The sequence below is a fragment of the Aythya marila genome (assembly GCF_965140915.1).
Source record: "Aythya marila genome assembly, chromosome: 2".
NCBI lineage: Eukaryota > Metazoa > Chordata > Aves > Anseriformes > Anatidae > Aythya > Aythya marila.
In genome coordinates this window covers 70,074,381-70,096,918 of record NC_139043.1, presented here as the reverse complement: position 1 = coordinate 70,096,918, position 22,538 = coordinate 70,074,381, and the positions used below count along the sequence as shown (strand labels likewise).

Below are 22,538 nucleotides of genomic sequence, written 5' to 3'. Positions count from 1 at the left end.
CCACATAACCCTCTGTAAACTACCTTAAAATATTTCCAATCTCCCAGTGAACTTTATTCGGTTTAATGACTGTTAGTAAAATGCCTCAAAATATTTAGCTGAGAAGAGCACACTTTAGAAGTGGGATGCAGGTAAGGTTTCATTAGGAGCACATCGGCCTCTTTAATGGGCTCTGACATGTTAAAGTAATTTCCAGGGGAAACTAGGGATTCTCTTTGCTGGCACAGTGTTGTGCTCTTGAAATCGTCAGCTCTTCCAATTCATTTGCAAAGGCAAATAGTCAAACCAAGCCTGTACATTTATTTATTTATATTTAAATAAAGCTAGGGCTTTCTCCCTAGCACCAAAAAGGCACCTTCAACAGCATGGCTCAGAAGCAAATTTTTCAACTTACTCTTACACTTAGGATGCAGCAAATAGTGTCTATAGTGCTATAGCACAGAAGAAGTGACTGATTAAAACACAGAACACATGATGCAAGTGCAATCAGATATGCTTTATTTTAAATTCCTATTACACTGTAGTAATAAAAAGTCTAGAATGGAAAGCAGGTTTATAGGCAAGAGCAAAAAATGGATAATTTTATTAGGTGATGTAGACTGTGGTAGAACTGCTTAATTACTTAACAGAGATTGTCACTGTGCATTTACAACATACTGTTCAGTCCCTCGTGCCCCAGAGGACTTCTGTAGGAGACACTGACATTGCAGAGCGTATAAACGTGGTCCCGTAAGCTGTACACAATACAGGTGTAACCATGCTTGAACAAAAGCCCCAAAAGGTCTGGTGTTCCTGGATCCGGGGTTACTCACTGAGCATGTGAGGTGGTGTGATATGAATCTTTGCTTTGCTCCACATACTTTAGCAAAAGAGCAGCTTGCATTTCTCCTCCCCTGGGCTTACTTATTTTTAACAACTGGTCACTGGTTTTGTAGAAAGCAATGTGTGGCAAGAAGGGGAGCAGAAGGCATGCCATCTCTCCTGCTCTCTCGCTAATGAGACCATAAAATGACATGGCCATGCACAATATAGCCACAGTGTTTAACGAGCACAAGGCTCCTTTTAACTTCTTTGAAAGCTCAGTTATCTCAACCACGTTCTTAGTATGGGATATGCTCTTACACACTTTGGCCAGGGGAGAGTCACCGCACCCGGGCATGTGACTGTGGCTTGCACATATTTGTCTCATTTGAAAAAATATCCTGAGAAGGATTTTGGGAGAGATAAGAAATGGCCACACATACACCCCTCCTTGCCTAGCACATGGGAGTTCATGGCTAAGGATGGAATAGCACCTACATGGGAGACCAATGGAAAACATAGATCCAGGACAGTCTCTGGGCCAGAAGGGCCTCAGGAAAGGAATGAAGCCATAGCAGGCCCTACTGCATCTCACAGAGGAATATGCTCCAAGCAAGGCAGGAAGCTGACCCAGCTTACAGAGTTTCTGCTTCTCAGGATGCATGTTTATTCCTGTAAGCTGAGCTTCTGTCCCTAAATCTTCCTGGGGTGTTCCATGTAACAGGTCCTGATTTTACAGTGGTCATGATTCCCAGGGAATGCTTGGGCATGATTTAATCTAGGTTCATCCTCAGGTGGCAGTTCCTGTGCAGGACATTTGTTAGGCTTGTGGGGCTGGAAAGCTGCCTCTCAGTCCCTTTCGCTCCTCTCTCCCTTGCCCCATGAACAAGTTGGTGGGGCCTGGACTGCTCTGCAGCAGGGGACACCCTCAACACACACATAGAAAATGGAACTATGAGGCTTAGGAGAGAAGAAAAGGCAGAAAAGTATGGAGAGCACAACCATATGCAAGAGATGTGACCAGGAAATGCAAGAAAAACTACTTATTTTCAGCAATCAAAGGAACGGAATAGCAAATTAACAGCATACAGGATGGGCAAAGGGCATGAAACAAAGTGAGTATTGTATGGGTGCAGGCATGCATGAAAGAGCAAGAGAAAAAGCATAGTGAAGCAGCAAGTGAGAACAGGAAGCTGGAAATACTTTGGAGATATCAAACCCTGAGAGATGATTCCAGCAAAGCATGCAGTCCATGAACTGGAAAATTATAACACTGTAGGATAAAGCAGTCCTGTTAGCTAGAAATACCTGTTTTTATTGCAGCCTGAATGATCTACCATAAGGTTGTGTAATTCACTCTAAGAATTTATAACACTGGGTTCTTCCTTTTTTCTTTTCACTGAAATATCAGGCCTTAATTAAAACTAAAGTTCAGACTACTTTGGTGAATGAAGCCTTTCAGATTCCCTTGCAGCACTAAAGCTAAAGTCCATAAATACAAGTGAACTACAGCAATAATATGTCCTAGAATTGCCTTTGATTACGTGTGTCTAATTTTGAATCATTCACCATTCAAATCCTTTTTCATTCTCTCTTCCCAGTGTTGTTGGTTACTTTTTCATATCAAATTTTGTGCAACACAAATGATGACCAAAAAAAAAAAAAAAAGCAGATTTCTACCTCTGTCTCTATTTTGCTCCCTCTTATGTGATATTTTGAAATATAATAAGAGCTAAATGAAGGGATGAAGACAGCACCTTGGTTCATGGTTTCTGAATCTGGATGCTCAGCTCACCATACACATGCCTCAAAGCATCACAATTCAGGCTTGCAATCAGCTTTCGTAAACCTGGCCGTTTTGGGATACATTTTACTTCCCAGATCAAGGTAGAGTTCGATGGGATTTGCCTGTAGGTAAAAAGGAAAGTAACAATATTGTCATCAGTCAGCCAATGCTCTCAACCTGACCCAGGTTTGGAGAAACTGAAGTTGGGCAGTATTACACTTTTTTTTTTTAATGTTTCACTCATTATCATAAATGTCCTATAAATTATTCTCTCTATTTTCCATTCTTCTCAGTGCTTACTCTGTCAAAACCTTTTCTAGCCTTTCCTCCAGGCTGATTTTAAATTTCCAAAATGAATCAGGGTTCCTCTGCCTCCTGTCACTTCCTCTCACGATCACTTTCAGAATGATCTTCTTTATAGGCATGATATATTTTTTCTACTTTAAAATTCCATTTTACCTGTATATTATAGACCACAGCCTGTTGGTGATTCCTTAAATGGTTAAATAAGTCCTCACTATGAAGTAGCAAGGGCATCCCCATTGTGCAAGTTTGGCTCAGTGCTGATGAGCTGCAGAGCCCCTCTGCCATAGGCACAACATCAGGGGATCTCCTTATTAGCCATTTCAGATGACTTCTTCATGTCCATACAAATAGGCTAAAGTGTTCTTGGGAGTCCTGCTGTTAGCAGTTACTCTTTTATATTATGTATGACTACTGATAAATCATAGTATAAATCAACTGTATTCTGTACTACTCTTGATTTTCAGTTCTCACTACAATCAAGACGCACAGAGAGCCTTGAACATTGGTATCTGTGTTTTCCCAGAGCTTTTACTACCTTGTGTGCAAGATTTCGAAGGCTGATATTGATTGATTATGTTTGGGGGATGTCAGGATACAGCTGCTCTAAGGGAACCAAAGGAAGAGGTAGTGTACTGGGGAGCTAGTTATAAAAATGAATGTTCTTTTCCTCAACATTAAGTAAGAGGATTATGAATTGAGCCAGTGTTTTCATCTCACATGGGTATGGTACTCTAAACGGCTAAATAAAGTGAGAGTAAAGTAAGCCTAAACTTTAGTCACAGTTGCAAATTCTCATCTTGTAGGATTTGGCTATTAGATGTCCTGTCCTATGCCAGGATCAGAACAGAAAGGACTGCTCAGACTTAGCACAAGTTGCCACAAGATAAGGAGACCTATTAACTCTAAATGAGCAAGCCTGGGATCCTCCCACCTGTATATTTGTTTCAGTGCATGTCTGTCCCTGCTAAAATAAGAGGCATTCTAATTCCTTAGAGGTTAGCATGGGTATTTCTACATGGCACTACATTGCATTTTGCATATACAGTCATAGGTATCCTGGGGCATGTACCCAGTTTTAGAAAAGAAAAAGCAGAGGAAGCTCACATTTTTAGTCTGCATGTGCAGACTGCTTCTAGCAAATGCCTCCCCTCTTTTTATCTCTGTTCTTAATGAGATATATTCTGTTCCTCTCAGCTGGCCTGCTTTATCAGATGCCCACTAAAATGATAGTATGATAAAGCAATGGCTTCAATTGCTGTGCAAGGTTAAATACCATTTTTAATTTAGAATTTATGGGAATGATCTGCAAGGGATGATCTGTACAGAAAGTGATGAAGGTATTAGAAGTTTTCCCATGCAGCAAGGTTCAGTCTACCTTCCTGAGCACTTGGGGGCCAGATTCTCTAAGGCTGGAGGTTTTCGACCACATCTTCCCAGTACCCCAGTGGGAGCAGTGCTATTGTCTCTGACTTACAGTCATCTCTATTATCTCTACATATGTATATATGTGTATATATATGTGTGTATATATATATATATACATATATATATCTGCAGGAAGACAACAGCTGTGCTGGGAAACAAATCCTACCTTTTCCCATTTCTCTACTGTCCTACTTATAAAACAACTTGCTTCTCTCTACAAATACTAATACTAGCTGAGGTCTGATATGTAGAAACACTCAAAGTGACTTACAATATATTGTGAATGCTTGCTTGCCTAAAATCCTTTTAACGATATCCATCACTGCCTGATTAATTCTCATCTGTCATGTAAAGACTGTGCCTCATGTAGAGACTGCTGCTGCCACAGGCTTTTCTGTAAGTTGTGTTCTTCATCTGCCTCCAGCTGATAGCTAAATATCACTATAAATACATTCCTTGTAAATAGCCAAGGCAGAAGCCCCCAGGCCACTTAATTCCTAGTATAAAGTTGTATCAGCTGGATCACACATCCCTATTTTATGTAATCGTCCATATGATATAGAAAAGCTACTTTAAAAATACAGTGAAGTCAAGAGTCGCATACCCACAAACAATTGCAAGAGATACATCCCATATATGACAGTCCCTGACAGACATGGAAGAAGTAGAAGGGAAAAGCCTAGAATAGGTTTAATTCTCTTTGCAAGTGTAGTAAAGCCACCCTAATCTGATTTTCCTGGGAGAGATTTCAGTGATGAATGGTTCTGTGTAATATGCTGAGCCATCACACACCGGAGCCATTTATCACTCCGAATGCACGGAGGCAAATGTGATTATTATTTAAATAAACTACAACTGCCCCCTGTTCTGTCCTCTGTGTGTATAACCTGCAGCCTTCATTCATCTCAGAGAAGTTAAATCACAGATTTTAAAATGACTAAGCTGATCCATTTCCATTTTAAACGATGCCAAGGGCACTACTACAAAGGGGAAAACATGGTGACTTGAGGGAAAATGACGTTTGTTCCATGAGTCATGTTTCTCCCTAACTTCTGTGCCTTTGATGCACCTGACATTTCCTGCATCCTTGAAGGTGAGAACAGCCCACTGCATCTTTTGGAACAAAAAGGATGCAGAACAACAGGGGAGGCTGGCACATCTGTGCAGCAATGAGGGCTACTGCTGCAACTTGTGTAACTCAGGTGGACCGTGCTGAGTCATGTTCAGCAGCATCTGTGACATACCACGTGCACAAAGCAAGCACAGTATGATGTCCTTCCACAGTCATTCTTCTGTCCAGCTCCACTCTGGAGACTGGTTTTGATCTCTTTATTCCTGGCCCAGGTGCCATCAGGCTCAGACCTCCCCTACTGGCTGCAGATAATACTGACAAATTATGCAGCTGCTGAAGCACAGGCAATTTTTCAAACTCCTTTTGCACACACCTGGGGACCATCAGCACAGGTAATGATAGATAGCATCACTTCAGCTGTCCAAGAATAAGCAATGGCTGCAAAATTTTCCAACGATCCCAGTTATACATCCTGGAACTGGCTAATGCCAAACTTATAACACTGAACTTAAATGGAAAGAGGGTATAGAGAACTACTTGTTCATCATAGGAGTACCCCTTTGTCAGCATGAAGTGCAATTGTGTATAATGAAGGCAGCTGACAGACTTTCTTTTTCCTTAGGCTTGGGAAAAAGTGCTTGCAGACCTGCTACAGCTATCACAGCAAACTCCTCTCTATCCAACACACATTTTGTGTCTTGACATAAGCTTGCAAAGATCATCTGAGGTACCTGAACATCTTGTATAATCATGATTAACATGAGTGAAGAAAAGCCCTATTTGAAAAGCAGCACTGGACTTGATTTACACATACTGAGTGAGTGGCAGTAAACACTTCATGTGTAGGATAAATCTGTCTTTCTTTCTTTCTGTGTTAGCAGCTCATAGGTAATATTGTCAAGCACTAAAAATTATGTAATACAGTGAAAACGTAAACTCTGTCTGCATTAGCAGCTACCCACAACCACGACACTGCTCTCCAACACCAGTACTGAACAGATGAAATGCTATCATTGCCCCTCATTGCACAAGGGACAACTTGACTCCTTCTGACTGTTGAGACCTATGGCTCCCCTGTGGATTGAATTTTAAAGTAAGGAGAGCATCTGCATTACTCAGCGCTGCATTAGTTAAGTGTCTCTTGTAAGCTGTCTCCTATAAGCAAGAAGGTGATGAACTCCCAGCCAGCTGTGCTTGCTTCCCTACCTGAACTCCTTTTTCATTGTCTTCAGCACTCCAGGTCCCTCGAGGCGGAGCGTGACGTCCTCCAGGGTTTTTTTCAGAGGATTGGTGAACTCCACAATCACAGACATTTCTTTATCGGCCACCATCTCACCTTGAGTCTGCACAACAAGGGAAAGATAAAGCTCCACAAGCTGATAATAATAAAATGTCTCATGGTGAAATAAGTGGGGTTAAATACACAGTACCTGCAAGGAAAAAAAAGGAGGGGGAATGAAGCATGTAGCAAAACAGCATGAGGCAGAGAAAGTCTAGTTAGAAGAAAATTGGATGGGCCCATAGGCTCTACCACTACAGGTGTTTCTACCCATTGCAATTTCCCTGCAAGGCACGTGACAAGTCAAGAGGCAGGCTCTTGTTTCCAGAGGAAAAACACAAATCTGCTTGCAGAGTCCTGTGGCTGAGGGTTCAACTGAGGGTTGAGGCTGGCTGAGCAGGGCCCCTCTCTCTTATTCTTACCCCTCCCCAGGCCCTCTGCCAGCCCTGAAGTACATGGCTCAGGCAGGGGTTTTCATCTGACGGCTGGTAGATCCCAGCTGGTCCATGAAAGACTTTAAAGGGCCTTCAGAAAGGTAGCTAAGGTAAAGAAGTATCTTTGCAATCAAATTAAAGCACTATCCTGGGGTCTTCATCCCTCCTGCAAATACTTACAGAGTCTCACATTTGCAAAAGCTGGAAAGGCTCTGGTCTAAGGGATTGTTCCATGACAAATACCAATAATACTGACTGGAGCAACAGATGAGACACTCACAGCTAAACTCTCAATAGCTTTTAGCCATGTGAGTTAAAACAAACAAAACAAAACATACAAACAAACAAACAAAAAAACCACAAGTGGTATATTCAGAAGTTCTAGCCCATTAGGGGCCTTATATCGTCCTTATTTCAATTGCCCATTTAGATATGTGAAGATCACTGATACATGGGGTGGATTCAAAATCATCCTGAATTCCCATATATGCAACTGAGAGCATGACCTGTATTTGCCGAACTTATTTTTGCAACCTAATGTCAAGCTAAATTATAAGGTGTAATTTCCTCAACTGCTAATTCTGACAATCTCTTCAGACCACCAGAGAAAGATCAAAGCTGTATCTGAAGACATGAGAGGAAATACACTTTTCAATCTTCTCCCTTACTTTCACATTAAGAACTCCAATCTGACAAACATGCCCAATGAAGAAATCTGAGAAGAAACCTAGGAAGATAGTTTCCTCAGATTTCTTTATGAAGCAGTAAAGCAAAGTTTCTTATATAAATACATATGTATACACACATGCACACACAAGCATGCTTAAAAAAATCCATCTATTAAAATTTCAGATTGTATTCACACAACACAAAGAAGCAGAGAAGAAACAGTTTTACTAGAAGACATGGTTATTGCATATACTAAGCATCCTTTCTTCATAAAAGCAGGGAGGATAAACTGTTCTGAAGCTGAAACTGAGGATCCTGTATAAGATGTTCTGTTTACATAATGAATTGAAAGAACTTTCTACTTTTAACATTTGGTTATTGAAGATGGGTATTGAAGATAGCATTTATCTATCTTGTTCACCTCCTTTCTGGAATGCTCAGTTAAACGAAAACTTGTATTTGAAAATGCCAATAATCTGATCAGATCATTTCTGCAGACCAAGAAACGGAACAATTTTTTTTCAAACTTCGCTGTAGTTTTGACCAACATTCTTTTAAAAGCTTTTTTTCTGCTGAAGGATGCTGTTTCATTTTACTACATATATTATTATATGGAAACCTGAACACTGTTTCAAATAAATATATGGGAGACAAAAGCTGTATAAACTTAGATTCCTTTCAAGGTCTTGAGTTTTAGGGATCTGCACTCATGTTTATATAAAGTTTCCTGAATAGGTGTTCTGATATTATTAATTTTTTGTACTAGCAGGTAAAAAAATGACCCAAATGACATCATTCAGAGCAGATGAAGGCTCATCACTGTTGAAAATAAGGCATTCTATTTGGATGTCCAGTTATGAACTGAGAACTCAGCTAGACTTTTTGCAGTCTTTGCAATACAACACAGGGTCCTTGTCCTATCAGAATCACCACATTTCTGTAATTTCAGAGTTACCATGCCACCAACTGCAGAAATACTTGAAACTCCACTAGCAGTGCATTCACAGAGTGGCAGAAAGGAATATCATGAAAGTATCATTCCAAAGGATGTTACACACTCAATTTTGGAGGAAGCTTCCCCAAAACTTGCACAAGCCAAGCAAATTCTCCTCAGCAGTAGTGTCCTTCATTTTTCAGCAAGAAAAATGTACTGCATTGCTTTAAATATAACAGACTTTTCAAGTTGTCAAAGACTTGAGGAACTTGACTGAGTAATCTCTCTTCCAGGTTTTGAGTTCCTCCAACTTTCTCAGGCCTTTTCACCTCCTTCCTCCACTGAGATCACTTTAGCTCTCTATTATAGGTGACGCTGTCAGCCTCAGTCTTTAATGTAGACTACTCATACACTCCAGGTGGTAACTGAAGGTAACCGAAGGCAAAAACACAGTCCCCTATCCCAGAAGCCAACCAACAGTCCACGCACAGCATGGTGGTCAGTCCCCTTTACCACAGCCATGAGATACCTTGATCCGCAGGGAAGGAATTTCGAGGACCGTTGCCTTCTGGGCGGCCAGGATCTTCCCTGTTTCATTGATCCGTGCTGTCACAAAGAAATGAAAGGAGGCTTGGTCCAGCAGATCACTGAGGTACTCGCTTGATGTGATGATAACATCGAAAGCACTAGCTAGGGGAGAAAAAGAAAAGAAAAAAATGCGTCTGAAGCAATCTAATGGCTAATTGCTCCTCCTCTCATGGCAGTTACATGAGTATCTCGGAGAAAGGCGGTCAAGCACCAAAGAAGGACTTTTCTTCTCTTGCCCAAACTACCTTAATTTCTTTACCTCATCATTCCCTCTCTTGTTTTTGTTCTCTTTGCAATTAGGCTGCTCCCTGAGGCAGCAGTTAGGTTTGTGTACAGCCTCTGCCCTTTGCCTGTCACTGCAGGCCCAGGCCACTTTGGAAGGTTCCCAGGCACCACCACAAAGTAAGTGATAAGCAACACTGGCAATAATTAGCTGCTGGACACAAAGGTCTAAAACAGTTTTTAAGTACTGTCCTTGTATATTTTTGCTTTTTCACTTCATTCCTGTACTTTCTCTGCCTCTCTTCCCAGCAGAGAGATGCCACCAGGAATGCCACCAGAGCAGCCATTTAGGGACGTGCAGACTACCTGGGAGACTACCTAGCTCTCCAGGATGTCTGGATAACTACCTTTGTCCTACACTGGGCTTGCCTGCAACATTTAGCAGGCAGGGCCTCCTGTCACCAGCACACCCTCCAGAGAGCTCTCATGTGCTCCCTGACAATAATTATTGGAAGGAACAAGTCCCCCTGGGCTAGATGGTTGAGATGCAGGGAATCATTAATTCTAACCATATTGAACTGCAATTCCCAGGCCAACAATGGTGTGAGAATGTGATGCAAAGAAGCAGATCTGCTAACTAAGTGACCAGGCAGGATATATAGATCTGGAGCTCTTGCCTCTATAAACATTCATTATAACCCTAGTAAACATATCAAAATCTCCCACCTGTTAACTATGATTATTACTGTTATCTGTTATTTGTATTGTATTTGTGACATACACTGTACACACTGAGATAATTGAACTCAATTGTGTAAATCACATTCACCCCTTTTCACTCTTTTGATCCACTCACTTCAAAAACAGTTCCTTGATTTGGTTTCAAAGCTATTCCCTAGGTAACCACCTGACCTGGATTTACCAGGCCAGCCTTAAATTTGCTTGATGTGCTCCCCCTCCCTCCCTATCACTCTGTATCTCTTTTAAAGGAATTTCCCATAATGCCACAAATCGTAAATTATAAATGAGGCAAGGTATTTTTCATCCATGTAAATAAATAAATAAATTAGTTACAACCTAAGTGGAATTTACAGTGGAAGGAAAGAAATTTTTCTGTTTAAATTTAATTCTTGCAGGAAAAAAAAAAAAGAAAAAGAAAAAGAAAAAGAAAAGAATAATAGACTTCCATTTCCTTAGCACTGGCTGTGTTGGTAAGTTGCCAGTACCTCTCATTGCACCTGGGAAAGCCAGGGGAGACACAACACCAAGCTGCCTTACAGCCTCTCAAAAAAAAAAAAAAAAAAAAAAAAGAGAAAACTAAATATAACTGAATAGATGTGAGAGCACCTTTGAAGGCACTGGAAGGTTTAAGCTATTCAAATCCTCAAAGATGTTTTCAACCCACACAGTTTCTTTAATCATTATTCTGAAAATCGTGCATTCACTTCCTGTTTGAAAACTTAGTTTGTTTCATTTTTTCAGTAGCACAGTCTAGAAGAATGCCTTTAACACTTCTTTATTATATTGTAATAGTTTGATACCTCCAGATACATTTACCTTTAGTGCCATGAATGAAGCCTACAAATTCTGCTCAAGTGCCTCAGGAGGTATCCTACCACAACTCCTCTGACAGACTGTTCTCACACAGCTGCAAATGATCACACTGCCACCCTTCACAATGTCCATCTGTTCTGACACGATTCCTGCCTGTACACTCCTTTCCAAGGCAAATGCAAAAGAATACATGTTTGAGTTTTATGTAGCACCATCAGAGATAACTTGTGAGGGATCTTTTTGTCCTGTTGCTGGACAAAGTGCTGTGCAAGTTGATGACTGTAGTTCAGCTATATGTTAATTTCCACTTTGAAAGGTGGTAGAAAGATGGTTTAATACCTTAAAATGTCACTTTGGCCAGAGACAGTGATGGGGACACACTTCTCTATACATACAAAATAAAAATAAAAAAAAAGTCATGTCCTAGTGTCTTAGGTGCATCTCTCTGGTCTGTGTTCACTCACTATCGGTCAATTTAGAGTTTACAGCACAGATTCAAAAAGCTTTTCAGAAACCATTTACTTAGAAAAAATGAATGATGTGGCTCAGTGATGCTTAAAATATCACCTATTCATTTCACTTCTTGCACAGAGGAGACAGATGAACCTCAAAACACTACAAAAGCTGTATTTCAGGTGATAATAGCTTACAGAGACCTTTAGTGCAAGAGCACAAAGACAGACCATTTCCAAACTACCTGCAAGTGAGTTGGAGGAGTTAGAAAGAACCTGACAGCAAGTAGCAGTCAGAGCTTTGAGGTAGACTGGAGGTGGAATTTTTATTAACTTTCACGTGCAGATCCCTATAAATGGACACCTAGCTTACGGAGATTAATAAACGCCAAATCAAAATGTGCAGTTTTAGAAAACACTTAAAGTGAGGGAGAAAGCAGAGGGGCTCAGAGGCTTCTCACTGAGATGAAACTGGGCCTCTTTGAGGTGAAAGGACTCACAGAGCCTCCAGAGCTGGGACAGATAGACAGGACAGGTGAGGAAGCTCAGAGGTCAGCCAGAGGTGCTGTGATCCAGCACCAAATCCAGACCAGGTGGCCCACCCTATGGGCTCCTGACATTTTGCTACTCCTGCTGTGCTCAGCAGAGATTGCATTTGCCCAGTAGCAGCATCAAGAAGGCAAAATCATTGCTCTCGACTTTCTCAGTAGAAAACTCAAGTGGAGGATTCTAAGCCTCTCAATTAGCTTGCTTAAGGGCATGCTTTTATTAATTTTGCTGAGCTGCAGGCACTGACCCAATAGCACGGGCCTGTCAGAAGAAAAAGAGATTGGCAATCACTTGCTGCTGGAGAAGCCAGGGCTCTGACACCAGCCTGCTCCATAGTTGTGGAGAACAGCAGATCCTCAGTACTTACTGTTTTCCAAATGGGGCTGCCATGGCTGCCATGAAGTAGGTTGGTTACATCCAAAATAAAAAAGCAGAACATCCCTCTTCCCTACTTTAAGCAGTGCAAACTCCTTTCCTAAGCCATGTGAGCCAGGCTGCCAGGAACTGTTTTTCTCATGAGAAGAAGGCGGCAAGATCTTCCTTCAACAGTCCAGAGGGCACTGGGAAAAGCAAATGCTGCATATGGAAAGAACTCACCTAACTTCAGGGTGCGTGTGCAGCTGACAAATACCCCTGATGTGATGTATAGTGTCTTAATCCAGTTACAGATATACGTTTTAGATTGTTGTAAATATATAAATCCTGAACAACCCTGTCCTCCAAAGCCAGATGGACATTTGGGACAACTCAGACATGCAGCTCAGTGTAGGAGGGCATTATGCAAAGAGCAACAGCCTGAAGAAAACAGCCTCATCTCTAAATGACCCTGCTATTGGGGCCAGAGCTGGAAGCAGGGCTTCCTGATACCCGATAGTGTATCCTACCCCTAGCTACTAGAATTGTTTCTATCCATGGATAGAAAGACACTAGTGACAGTGACATAGATGAATAAAGCTAGCAGATTTGAAAACAACTATGTGAGCCTTACACATAAGGGGTTCCAGTTTCACAGTGAAAGAGTGCTTCTTGAACTCATTCTTTGTGACTCCTGTATAAAACACGATGTTGCCTGAAAGGTATGTAGTAGCAGTGTAGGAGTTGCGGCTCTTGTTCCTGAATGTTATAGTGACTTTAAAGTCACTGCCAAGGACTGCCTTTTGCACTTGGAAATCCATCTCAACATCCTTTTGTGGCTGATACATGGCATCTTGGGTACTTTGCTTTTTAACACCATACATAACAGCAGTCTCCAGAGCCAGTCTTTCCTCCTCTGAGCCTAGAAACAAAAGAAAACCAAATTAAGAAGAGAAGCAGAAGTAGTGCATTAGTCCACTCACAAGGATTCATTTCCCACACCTTTTGGTAGTTGAAATGAATGGATGAGGTGTGAATGTTCTTGTGGTAAAGTTAGTGTTAGGAGAACTTCACAACTTCCAAGCAAGATGGGTCTTAAAGATTCAAGCTATATCCAAGAAACCGATGCAGCTTAATTGATAATAATGGAACTACACTGATTTACTTCATGCAAGCATCTGACCTTTTTTGTCTCAAGCCTGAGTAAGAGATGTCTAAACAGCTGTACGTAAAGCCTTGAATTGTTTTGTATGCTCAAGCTACCTCATGATTGCCCTTTGTTTTCACTACAGCTTACTCTTTCTGAAACATTTCTGACTAGCAAACAAGTTTTGTGCTCTTCTCAAGGCATCTGCAGTGTTGCTCGGGTGAAGCTAGGAAAAAAAAAAAAAGAGTTCCAGAGGGCAAGTCAGCAGCTTTCCATGCAGCAACCTCAGTACCAGAGGTCTGTAAATTTACAGTTCAAGATCTGATTGAGGTAAATCTCTGTTGGTATGGTCCCACCTCATTTCAGGTTACCTTCTTGGAACTTGTACTCCTCAGTAATCTCTACCATTTCATCTGTCCCGACTCCTTTGGTCACAATCATCTTCCCAATATGGGTCGTGTCAATTTTTTCTATAATTTGGGCTCCATTTTTTTCCCTTCTTGAGTAAACAACATCACTATTCACCTACAAAATTAAACCAAAAAGGATTGAGATGCATGGAAGTATATGAAAGCAGGGAAGCCATTCTAACTCCCACCAAAACCATGAAATATCAACTTGAAAACCCACTAATTATTCACACTGAAATCCCATGTTTAAAATTAGACATATGTTACAATAATGACTAGATGCATTTTAGTATTTGTAACTCCAGAACAATAGCCTGTGTAAACCTGAGTAGGCTGCAGAGATACCATTTGGACCTGGGGATCATGATTACATATTCCTTGCATCAAAAAGCTTTATGCCAGAGGGGAACAGTTCATAGATAAAATATCCTTATTCTCTTCTGTCCAAAGCTATATACAATTCAGTTAGAGAGTTGCTCTACATCTGTTACAGTTCTGGGCACACCAACTCTGGTGGTGCAAGAGGTTAAATCACCATGCCAGGCTCTCTCACTGTTCATGGAAATATACTCTTCTCAGATCTACCAAACTGCCTCAGATCTACACACTGCAGCCAAAAGAAATGTGGTGAACAAGGACCTCTTTAAAGTCACCAAATTTTGACTGAAATAAGCAAGGAAGCCTTAACATAATCAGGTTTTCTGGCAAGCCTGAGAAGGAGGTCACAACTCCCAAAGGATGAAGATGAGTAGCTAGAGCTAGTGACTCATTTCCCAGCACATCTGGAATCTGGGAAGGATAGAAGACCACAGCCTGAAATTCGATCAGAACAGCTTTTTCTGCTTACTACATCGGTGAGCAGAGATTAGAGAAATCTCTGTCATTCATTAGAGCCATATCACACCTACTGGCCTGCATGTAAAAATATAATTATGAGATTTATTTTAAACGTGGTGCATATATCAAGTAACTTCTCAATCCACAAATTGCAGTGGAGCCCTATCTTCTGTCTCACCTATTGTCCCACTGATACCACTCAATGAACTAAAATTTTTCAAGTACATACCTCAGCAAAGACAAAAGGAGCATCAAATTGGAAGCAAACGTGACCATGTTTAATGGCTTGAACTGAAGCTGGGCCACATCTGTACATACCTGGTGGGGGAGCGCAGGGGGGAAAGAAAGATAAAGTGAAAGTTATTTTTATAATTAAAAAAAAAAAAAAAAAGTAAAAATATTATCCTTTCTTAAAGAAAAAGAATCCTTGGGTTTTGGTGAACACTTTCGATAGTTTACTGGAATTCCTGACCAAGAAGTGAAAAGCTTCATTTCTGTTGCCAGCCCTCTAAACAACACAGACTTAAGTCTGAAACTATATAATGACTCAGTACCTTAGTGACATCATGAAGCCCACTGTAAGTCTCAAGTACTTTAAATGAAGCTAAAGCTGGTTTTGGTTATAGCAGATAATTTTGGGAGAGATCAGTTAATCTATAGACAGAGAAAGATCTCACTTCAAATCTGCTAAAAATGTCTTTCAAGAACTGGAAAATTAAAGACTGGGAAGAAACAGCAGTGGCTTTTCACTTTTTCTCTCCTGCCCACAGCCTGCTCAGGCATTTTAACATGGGATGCAGAAACTGGCTGATATATAATGAAAGAGAACTCATTTGATTAGGCTCCTGTATAGGTTCTCTAAAAATTTGAAAGCCATCTTTCAGCAATGGAACTACATCTCTTCTGTACAAAGCAGGACTCTCCTCATGTAAGATTTTGTGCACGTGTGTCATGAGCAGTGTTGTAATAAGGACAGATCTATTTTAGAGCTCAAAACAATTCAGGAGAAAACCCTTAGTGAAGCTGAGTGTGATTATCTGGTTAAAAGTTTGTCACAGGCAACATACTGGCACTGGGTCAGCTATTGTCACCTCATCATTTGCCACAAAGAACCCAAGTGTTGGAAAGAGTGCTAAGGAGGACCTCAAGCAATATTACCATCACTGGTTTCTTGGGGTGTCCCATCAACAGCCTGCCATCCTCCAAAACCAACAGGAAGATCAGGTCTGGTCATCCAAGCTTCATTCCAGCAATGATAGTTCCTTATAAGAGATGAGACCAAAATATTAAATTCTTGGAAAGAAGCATACACACCAAAATAAACTTGTGTCTTTATGATCTGCCATTGCTTCAATAGCAACATGTGCCAATTTAGATGTGAAAAAGTCTTCTCTTTTTAAAGAATATATTTTTAAGTCTAACAGTTTGAGATCTCTCAGTTAAAACATGAAAATCCTTCATTATAGATCCTTGAATGTAAGTTGAAGAAGATTTTTCGTTCTTCTATTGTGTGTTGAATGCATATATCTCTGAGAAAATATTCCAGTGCTTGGAGGTTGTTGGGGTATATGAAGAACTACACACACTACAATCTCTTTCCAGCCAGATGTCCCTAAAAATGGAGCTATGAGATGGCTATAATCTTTTCTATCTATGGAGGCCACCTCTACTTCAACTTGCTCTCCAAATCAATCTTTGAATCTTCTTCAAGCCATTGAAGTTTGTTCTGCTTTCTAACTAGTAAGACTAAAGCTTTGGTACCTTCACTGAAGAGATTTCAGGATCAACTCAACAGTATAGTGTGTACCTTTGTTTTCATGGTTGATAACAAACATGCTCAACTGGTTTCCATGTTGTTTGAGAAAAAGACCTCACACAGGCTTCATAAGACTATACTCATTGTGGATTTCTTATAAGGCCTCCCCAGTCTCTCACACCAATTAAAGAGGGCAGATCTAGAATGCACAGCTTTCCATAACACCCACCTGTTACTATCATGGACCAGGTGTTCAAAAAACCTTTAGAGACCAAGACAGTACTGCTGGAAGGTGTATTTATCAGAGTGATTAATCTATGCATTCAGTCTGTAAATGCCCTCATCTGATAGGATGCTCAGCAAAAGAAAAAAACACACTACAGTGTCATCCCAGTTTGCCCAGAATATTTCAAAGATAAATGGACAGGACAAATCTTGTCACTCTCTTCCTGCAATGTTACCCATGCTCAAGGGAGAGCACGAGCTAAGAAGAAAAGCAATGTACAAAGAGGGTCTTGCAGTAAAGCCAGCAAAGTGTTTTAATTTCATTACTGCAGGGAAAAAAAAAAAAAAAAAAAAAAAAAAAAAAAAAAAAAAGAGAAGGAAGAAGTAGAGAAAGGGGCAATTTTGCTTGCAAATTATACATATCCTACAGCAGATATGAATAAAATTACATCTGTGTAGCTGCTGATACAGCCCCTAGTACATGCAATGATATTAGCAACAGAAACGGGGATTGTTAATCTCTGACCATTTCATTAATAATAGGTGAAAACCAGCCACAAAGCAGAGTCAGAAGGATCTGAAGCTTGTCTAACAAGACTTTTCAAAGTGGAAATGAAAGCTTGGATCAGGGTAAAACTTGTCAGTTAAGAGAGTTAATGAAGCACCACTACAGAAAAAGGAATTATTCAAGGAAAATGACGCACACTCAGAGAATTTTTGATGCTGCTGAGAGTAGTCAATGCTGAATCATGCTCACAGAGCTTAGCTGAGGGCTACCAGAGGATGGGGATGCACTTTATGGTAGGTGGGTTTTTGAAAGCTGTTATGCCAGCATGTGAGAAAGACAATACCTGCCCTGAAGCACTCACTGGTTCACTTTGAATCAAACTTAGATGTGTCATTGGTTTTATGTTCTGCAAAAGAACAACCTGAAGAGCAGACAGGAGGGAAAGATGATAAAAACAAGGTGGGGGGTAGGAGAGGTGGGGAGAATAACACTGTGGAAAAAAAAAAAAAAAAAAAAGCAACTCTGCTTCAATTCTGTAATTAGATAATGCAGTATCTTATCATTCTATATTCTCTCTAGGGGATTGGCCTTTCTCACTGGTTTCTATTGGTGCAGTGTTGAGTGCGACAGGACAGCAATCCTTCTAGGTCTGCTGCCATGCAAATAACAAATACACATCAGGATATTGAACGTGAATGGACAGAAATGCACTGTTTGTAAAGCACAAACATTAAGGAAATGAGGATGAGGGGAATATTTCCCTCTCCAAAATGTAGCAGAAAATTCACTTTGGCAGAAATGAGCACAGCTGAGGATCTGTCTCTGAAGCCATAATTTGTTAAACTGAACCTGTAGTTCTTGTATTCTACAGCAATCCTGAGACATTAAAGAAAGCAAGAATGGCTATACAGATCAATGTAGTGACCATTAAATATTTACAGAGATAATTACGAATAGACTAAACAAAGCAATGGGGAAATTAATAAAAGATGACCGGGTGGGTTTTATGCCTGGAAGACAATTTAAGAAAGGTACTTGGTATTGCTTATGAGGCAGCCACATGCTGGAAACAGTTGTTGCCCTTTCATCAGCTAATAAGCTTGGGCATTGGGATTGAGATAGACTTTAAGAGAAAAGTGAGTTGGAAATGAATGGGAAAGCAGAGATTTCAGAAAGGCTCTCTCACAGGACATGGGTGAATACACATGGGGCTGGGTGACTTCTGAGGTACTGATGTTGGTCTGTTTGAACTTCACAGTAGGAGTGAGTCTTGATTTCCATCCAAGAGAAATATTCTTTAAGTGTCTTTCTATCATCATTAAGAAAGACAAGGAGAACAAAGTAAGGGGACAGAAGCAGTACTGATGGGCCCAAATCCGGCCAGCTTTATAAAAATAACTTTTTGCAAAGTCTGTGTAATTCTGTATTTGTGTTTTGTTGTTGTCGTTGTTTCCTATCCCAAGGGAAAAAATGCTCTTTAATAAAAATAAATAAATGTCAGATAGCATTCAGAGGGAGCCCCACACTCAGAGATGGATTGGACTGAGAATTCTGGCTCCAAGTGCTCCTGAAGTCTGAGAGTATTTAAAACCTGAAGACAGATTAGCTTCAGCAGTACAAAGCAATAGAAATGATATATTAATAAAGAAAAAGAGTTTTGTTTCCAGATTGCAAGAGATTATAAATAAAAGTGAGAAATCCATTAAAAAAAATCATTATGAATCCCTTGACCTTGTCTTCTTAACAATAATAATAAAAAAAAGTAAAAGAGACATTAAAAATAAAATCAAGGTTAAGACACGAGCCATATAAGAGTCTGCATGTGGGCAACCATGGAGTGTTACAGAGTAATGAAGAGAAAGGACACAGAGGAGAAATGAAAAGAGGTATGTAATGTATTAAATTATGCCCAAAGGGTTATGTGCACCATGTACTAATAAATGCATCATGAGGATAAAAAGGAATGAACAAGGCAGTTCAAAAAGTAATCACAGAAGAAAAAAAAAAAAAAAAGGAGGATGGGAGGGCAAAATGCTGGTGTGAAGTTGTATATGGATTTCAGTGGAACAAGGATGACTTTGGGTGATCTGTCCCTGCCCCAAAAGAATGGAAAAATACAGGACTGAATTCAGAAGCCTTGGAAAAAAGCTAGGAAAAGGAGAGGTAGGGAAGGACAAGGAAATGTCAAAAGTGGGTCAGAGTTGTTTCATGAATCAGTTAGGAGAAGGGAAGAAGAAGAAGAGGTAAGATAGTGAAAGTCTGAAGTATGGCAGTGATCCATTACTGGGTGTATACAGTCTGAATGGTGAATCATTGCTTGCTTCACATCATTTTTAGGCAGGTTTAAATGATTTTAAATGATTGGCTGTTCCTTTACAGCTCTTTGAGCCATAGGAGGACCAGCCTCATGAGAAATACTGAGGTCCTGCTGCCACACAGACCAGATAGAGCTTAGCAGGCTGGGAACCCCTAAGGATCCTGAGAGGAACGAACAAGTCAGACAAGATAGCAGGACCACAACCCTGGACTTCAAGAGAGCAGATTTTGGCCTGTTTAGGGTCCTGCTTGGAAGAATCCCATGGGAGGCAGTCCTGAATAGAAAACTGGTCCAAGAGAGCTCATTTGTTTTCAAGGATCACCTCTTCCAAGTTTAAGACTGGTCCACCTTCATGTGCAGGAAATCAACCAAAAGTAACATGAGGCCTGCAAGGTGGTCTGAACTAAACTTAAACATAAAAAGAGAGTGCATGAGCGGAATCAGGGACTAGTTACCCAGAAATAATGTAGAAACACTGTCTAAGCATGCAGAGACAAGTTTAGGAATGACAAAGCACAAATCAGAGTATGTCAAATCAAACAGATGTGAAGGGCAACAAGAAAGGCAAGTGCATTGGTAACAAAAGGAAGACTACAGAAAACTTGGGTCCACTGTTGAATGAGGTAGCAGACCTGGTGACAGTGGACTAAGAAAAGTCAAAGTACTCAATGTATTTTTTTTTCTTAGTTACTGCTAAGATTTGCCTTCAGGAATAATAGGCATTTTGAACCCGCTGTGGAAAGTCTAGTGCAATGATCCTCTATCAGCCACTGAGGAGGATCACAGAATGGTTAAGGTTGAAAAGGACCTCTGCAGATCAACTAGTCCACCCTCCTTGCTCAAGCAGGGTCACCTAAAGCATATTGCACAGGATCTTGAATATTAAAGATTCAGACAGGTCTTGAATATCTCCAGAGAAGTAAACTCTGGACAAAAAAACTCTTGTAAACTACTCCTCTGGAGAAGTAAACACGGTCTCTCTGGGCAATCTGTTCCACTGCTATATCACTGTCACTATAAAAAGTAAAGAATCAAGTTTGGGAATATTCAGACAAATTCTGTGTATACACACAAGTCCAATTGACCTGATGGGATGAACCCACAAGTTCTGAGGGAGCTGGCTTGTGGCACTGTGAGGCCACTCACATTTGCCTTTGAAATGTCTTGGTGACTGGATTGGTTCCTGAGGACCTTAAGAAAGTAAATAGCACTCTTTTCTTCAAGAAAGAGAAACATCATCAGCATCCAGGGAACTACAGATGTATAAGCCCCTTGATCCCTGGAAAGGTGATAGAGCAAATTCTTCTGGAAAATGTTTTAAAAAATAGTAAGGACATGATGATTGGCAGTACTCAGCATGCATTTACAAGGGGGAAGCCATGTCTGACCAACCTGATTGCCTTCTGTGGTAAAATGACTGAATGGGCAAGGGGAGGCCAAGCAATAGTTATTGGTTATTTTTTGTTTGTTTGTTTGTTTGGTCTTTAGCACTGTTTTCTGTAACATCCTTGTGGACAAACTACTGAAGTATAGACTAGACAAGTGGACAATGAGGTGTACTGAAAACTGCTGGGTTCAGAGGGTTGTGATCAGTGGCATGAAATCTGCCTGGGGCTAGTCACTAGCTGTGTGACTAGGGTCAATGCTGGGTCCAATAATGTTCAACATCTTCATTAATGGCCTGGATTATGGGACCAGCTGCACCTTCAGCAGGTTTGCAGATACAGAAAACTGAGAGGAATGGCTGATACATCAGAGGTTGTATATCAGAAGAGGCTTAGAGGGCTGGGACTGTTTGGCCTGGAGATGGAAAGTTTCAATGATAGTCGGACCTTCTAATCAGGTATAATATGGCTCTAATCAAATATAAGTAACTGATTAGAAAGAGAGGGTGCTTGGGCGGAAGACAAAAACAGACTCTTCTCAGTGGCCCCAAAGACAAGGCAAGAAGTAATGCACAGGAAATTTTGTCTGAACATAAGGAAACATTTTTACTGTGAGTATTTGAACACCGGCACGGGTTGCCCCGTGGATGGAGTGCCCATCCTTGCAGGTTTTCAAAACCCAGGTGGAAACTGCTCTAGCAGACCTTGCTTTGAGCAGAGTACTGGATGAGATGACTTTCAGAGGTCTCTTCCAGTCTCCCCTATTTCCAGTGATGGTGTGATATAGGCTACAGATGTAAATGAACCTTAGATTGCATTTTGGTAACAGATTATGGAAATTACTTAGTTACAGCAACAAGTTCAGTCATTTCATCCACCACAGAATGGATTTATTACAGTTTTAATATAAAGACTTCCAGGGATTAAGTTGTTAATGAAACAAGCTGATGAGTAGCTATGCTGATGAGGTGAAGATATCATTGACACAAATCAAGTAAATTAACACTGAATAGGACAAGTATCTCCTGAATATAGCAATATATACAGGGGTCACATTCACTGCTTCACTCTGAGGAGGAAAGGCTTGAGGCCCAATAACCCTCACATAATTTTTACTGAACAGAGCATATAATCAATATGTGCTACGCTTCTCCTGTCAGATGAGAGACAGTAAGAGTTTGAGGAGAAAGGTAGAGGACTTTCTTCTCCAAAATTATATGTAGTTTCCTTTTCTTGTTCCCAGGGAGTTTTCTTTTTATAAATCTGGTGGTAGCATTTCAGTAACTTGTTTGATAGCTTAGCTTGTTTATTTTTCAACTGAATTTGGATTTAAATAACTGAATTTATTTGAAAAATATGACAACTGGGTGGAAGCAGAACAAGAAGTGTGCTTTACCATAGATAGTGAGGTATCTCTTTGTAGCTGGCTCAGGACCGATGGAAGTGCTCCTTTCCATTATGAGGACCAGCCTGTCCTTAAGGAGCACAAAGTCATTTCAAGTTTCCTTCAGTGTGGTTAAATGTGCAC

General features: G+C 40.5%; 1 protein-coding gene across 1 annotated transcript in view; it reads right to left on the bottom strand.

Annotated features, from left to right (window-relative positions):
* Window positions 1–501: 501 nt before the first annotated feature.
* Window positions 502–22,538, bottom strand: part of F13A1 (coagulation factor XIII A chain) — a 61,893-nt gene continuing 39,856 nt past the window's right edge. The window contains exons 9-15 of the mRNA XM_082752583.1: window positions 15,978–16,081; window positions 15,049–15,137; window positions 13,944–14,097; window positions 13,060–13,347; window positions 9,236–9,396; window positions 6,597–6,733; window positions 502–2,709 (exon numbers count right to left, since the gene is read on the bottom strand). Coding sequence (XP_082608709.1) covers window positions 2,565–2,709; window positions 6,597–6,733; window positions 9,236–9,396; window positions 13,060–13,347; window positions 13,944–14,097; window positions 15,049–15,137; window positions 15,978–16,081 — 1,078 coding nt within the window. The 3' untranslated portion in view covers window positions 502–2,564. The remainder of the gene's footprint in view (window positions 2,710–6,596; window positions 6,734–9,235; window positions 9,397–13,059; window positions 13,348–13,943; window positions 14,098–15,048; window positions 15,138–15,977; window positions 16,082–22,538) is intronic.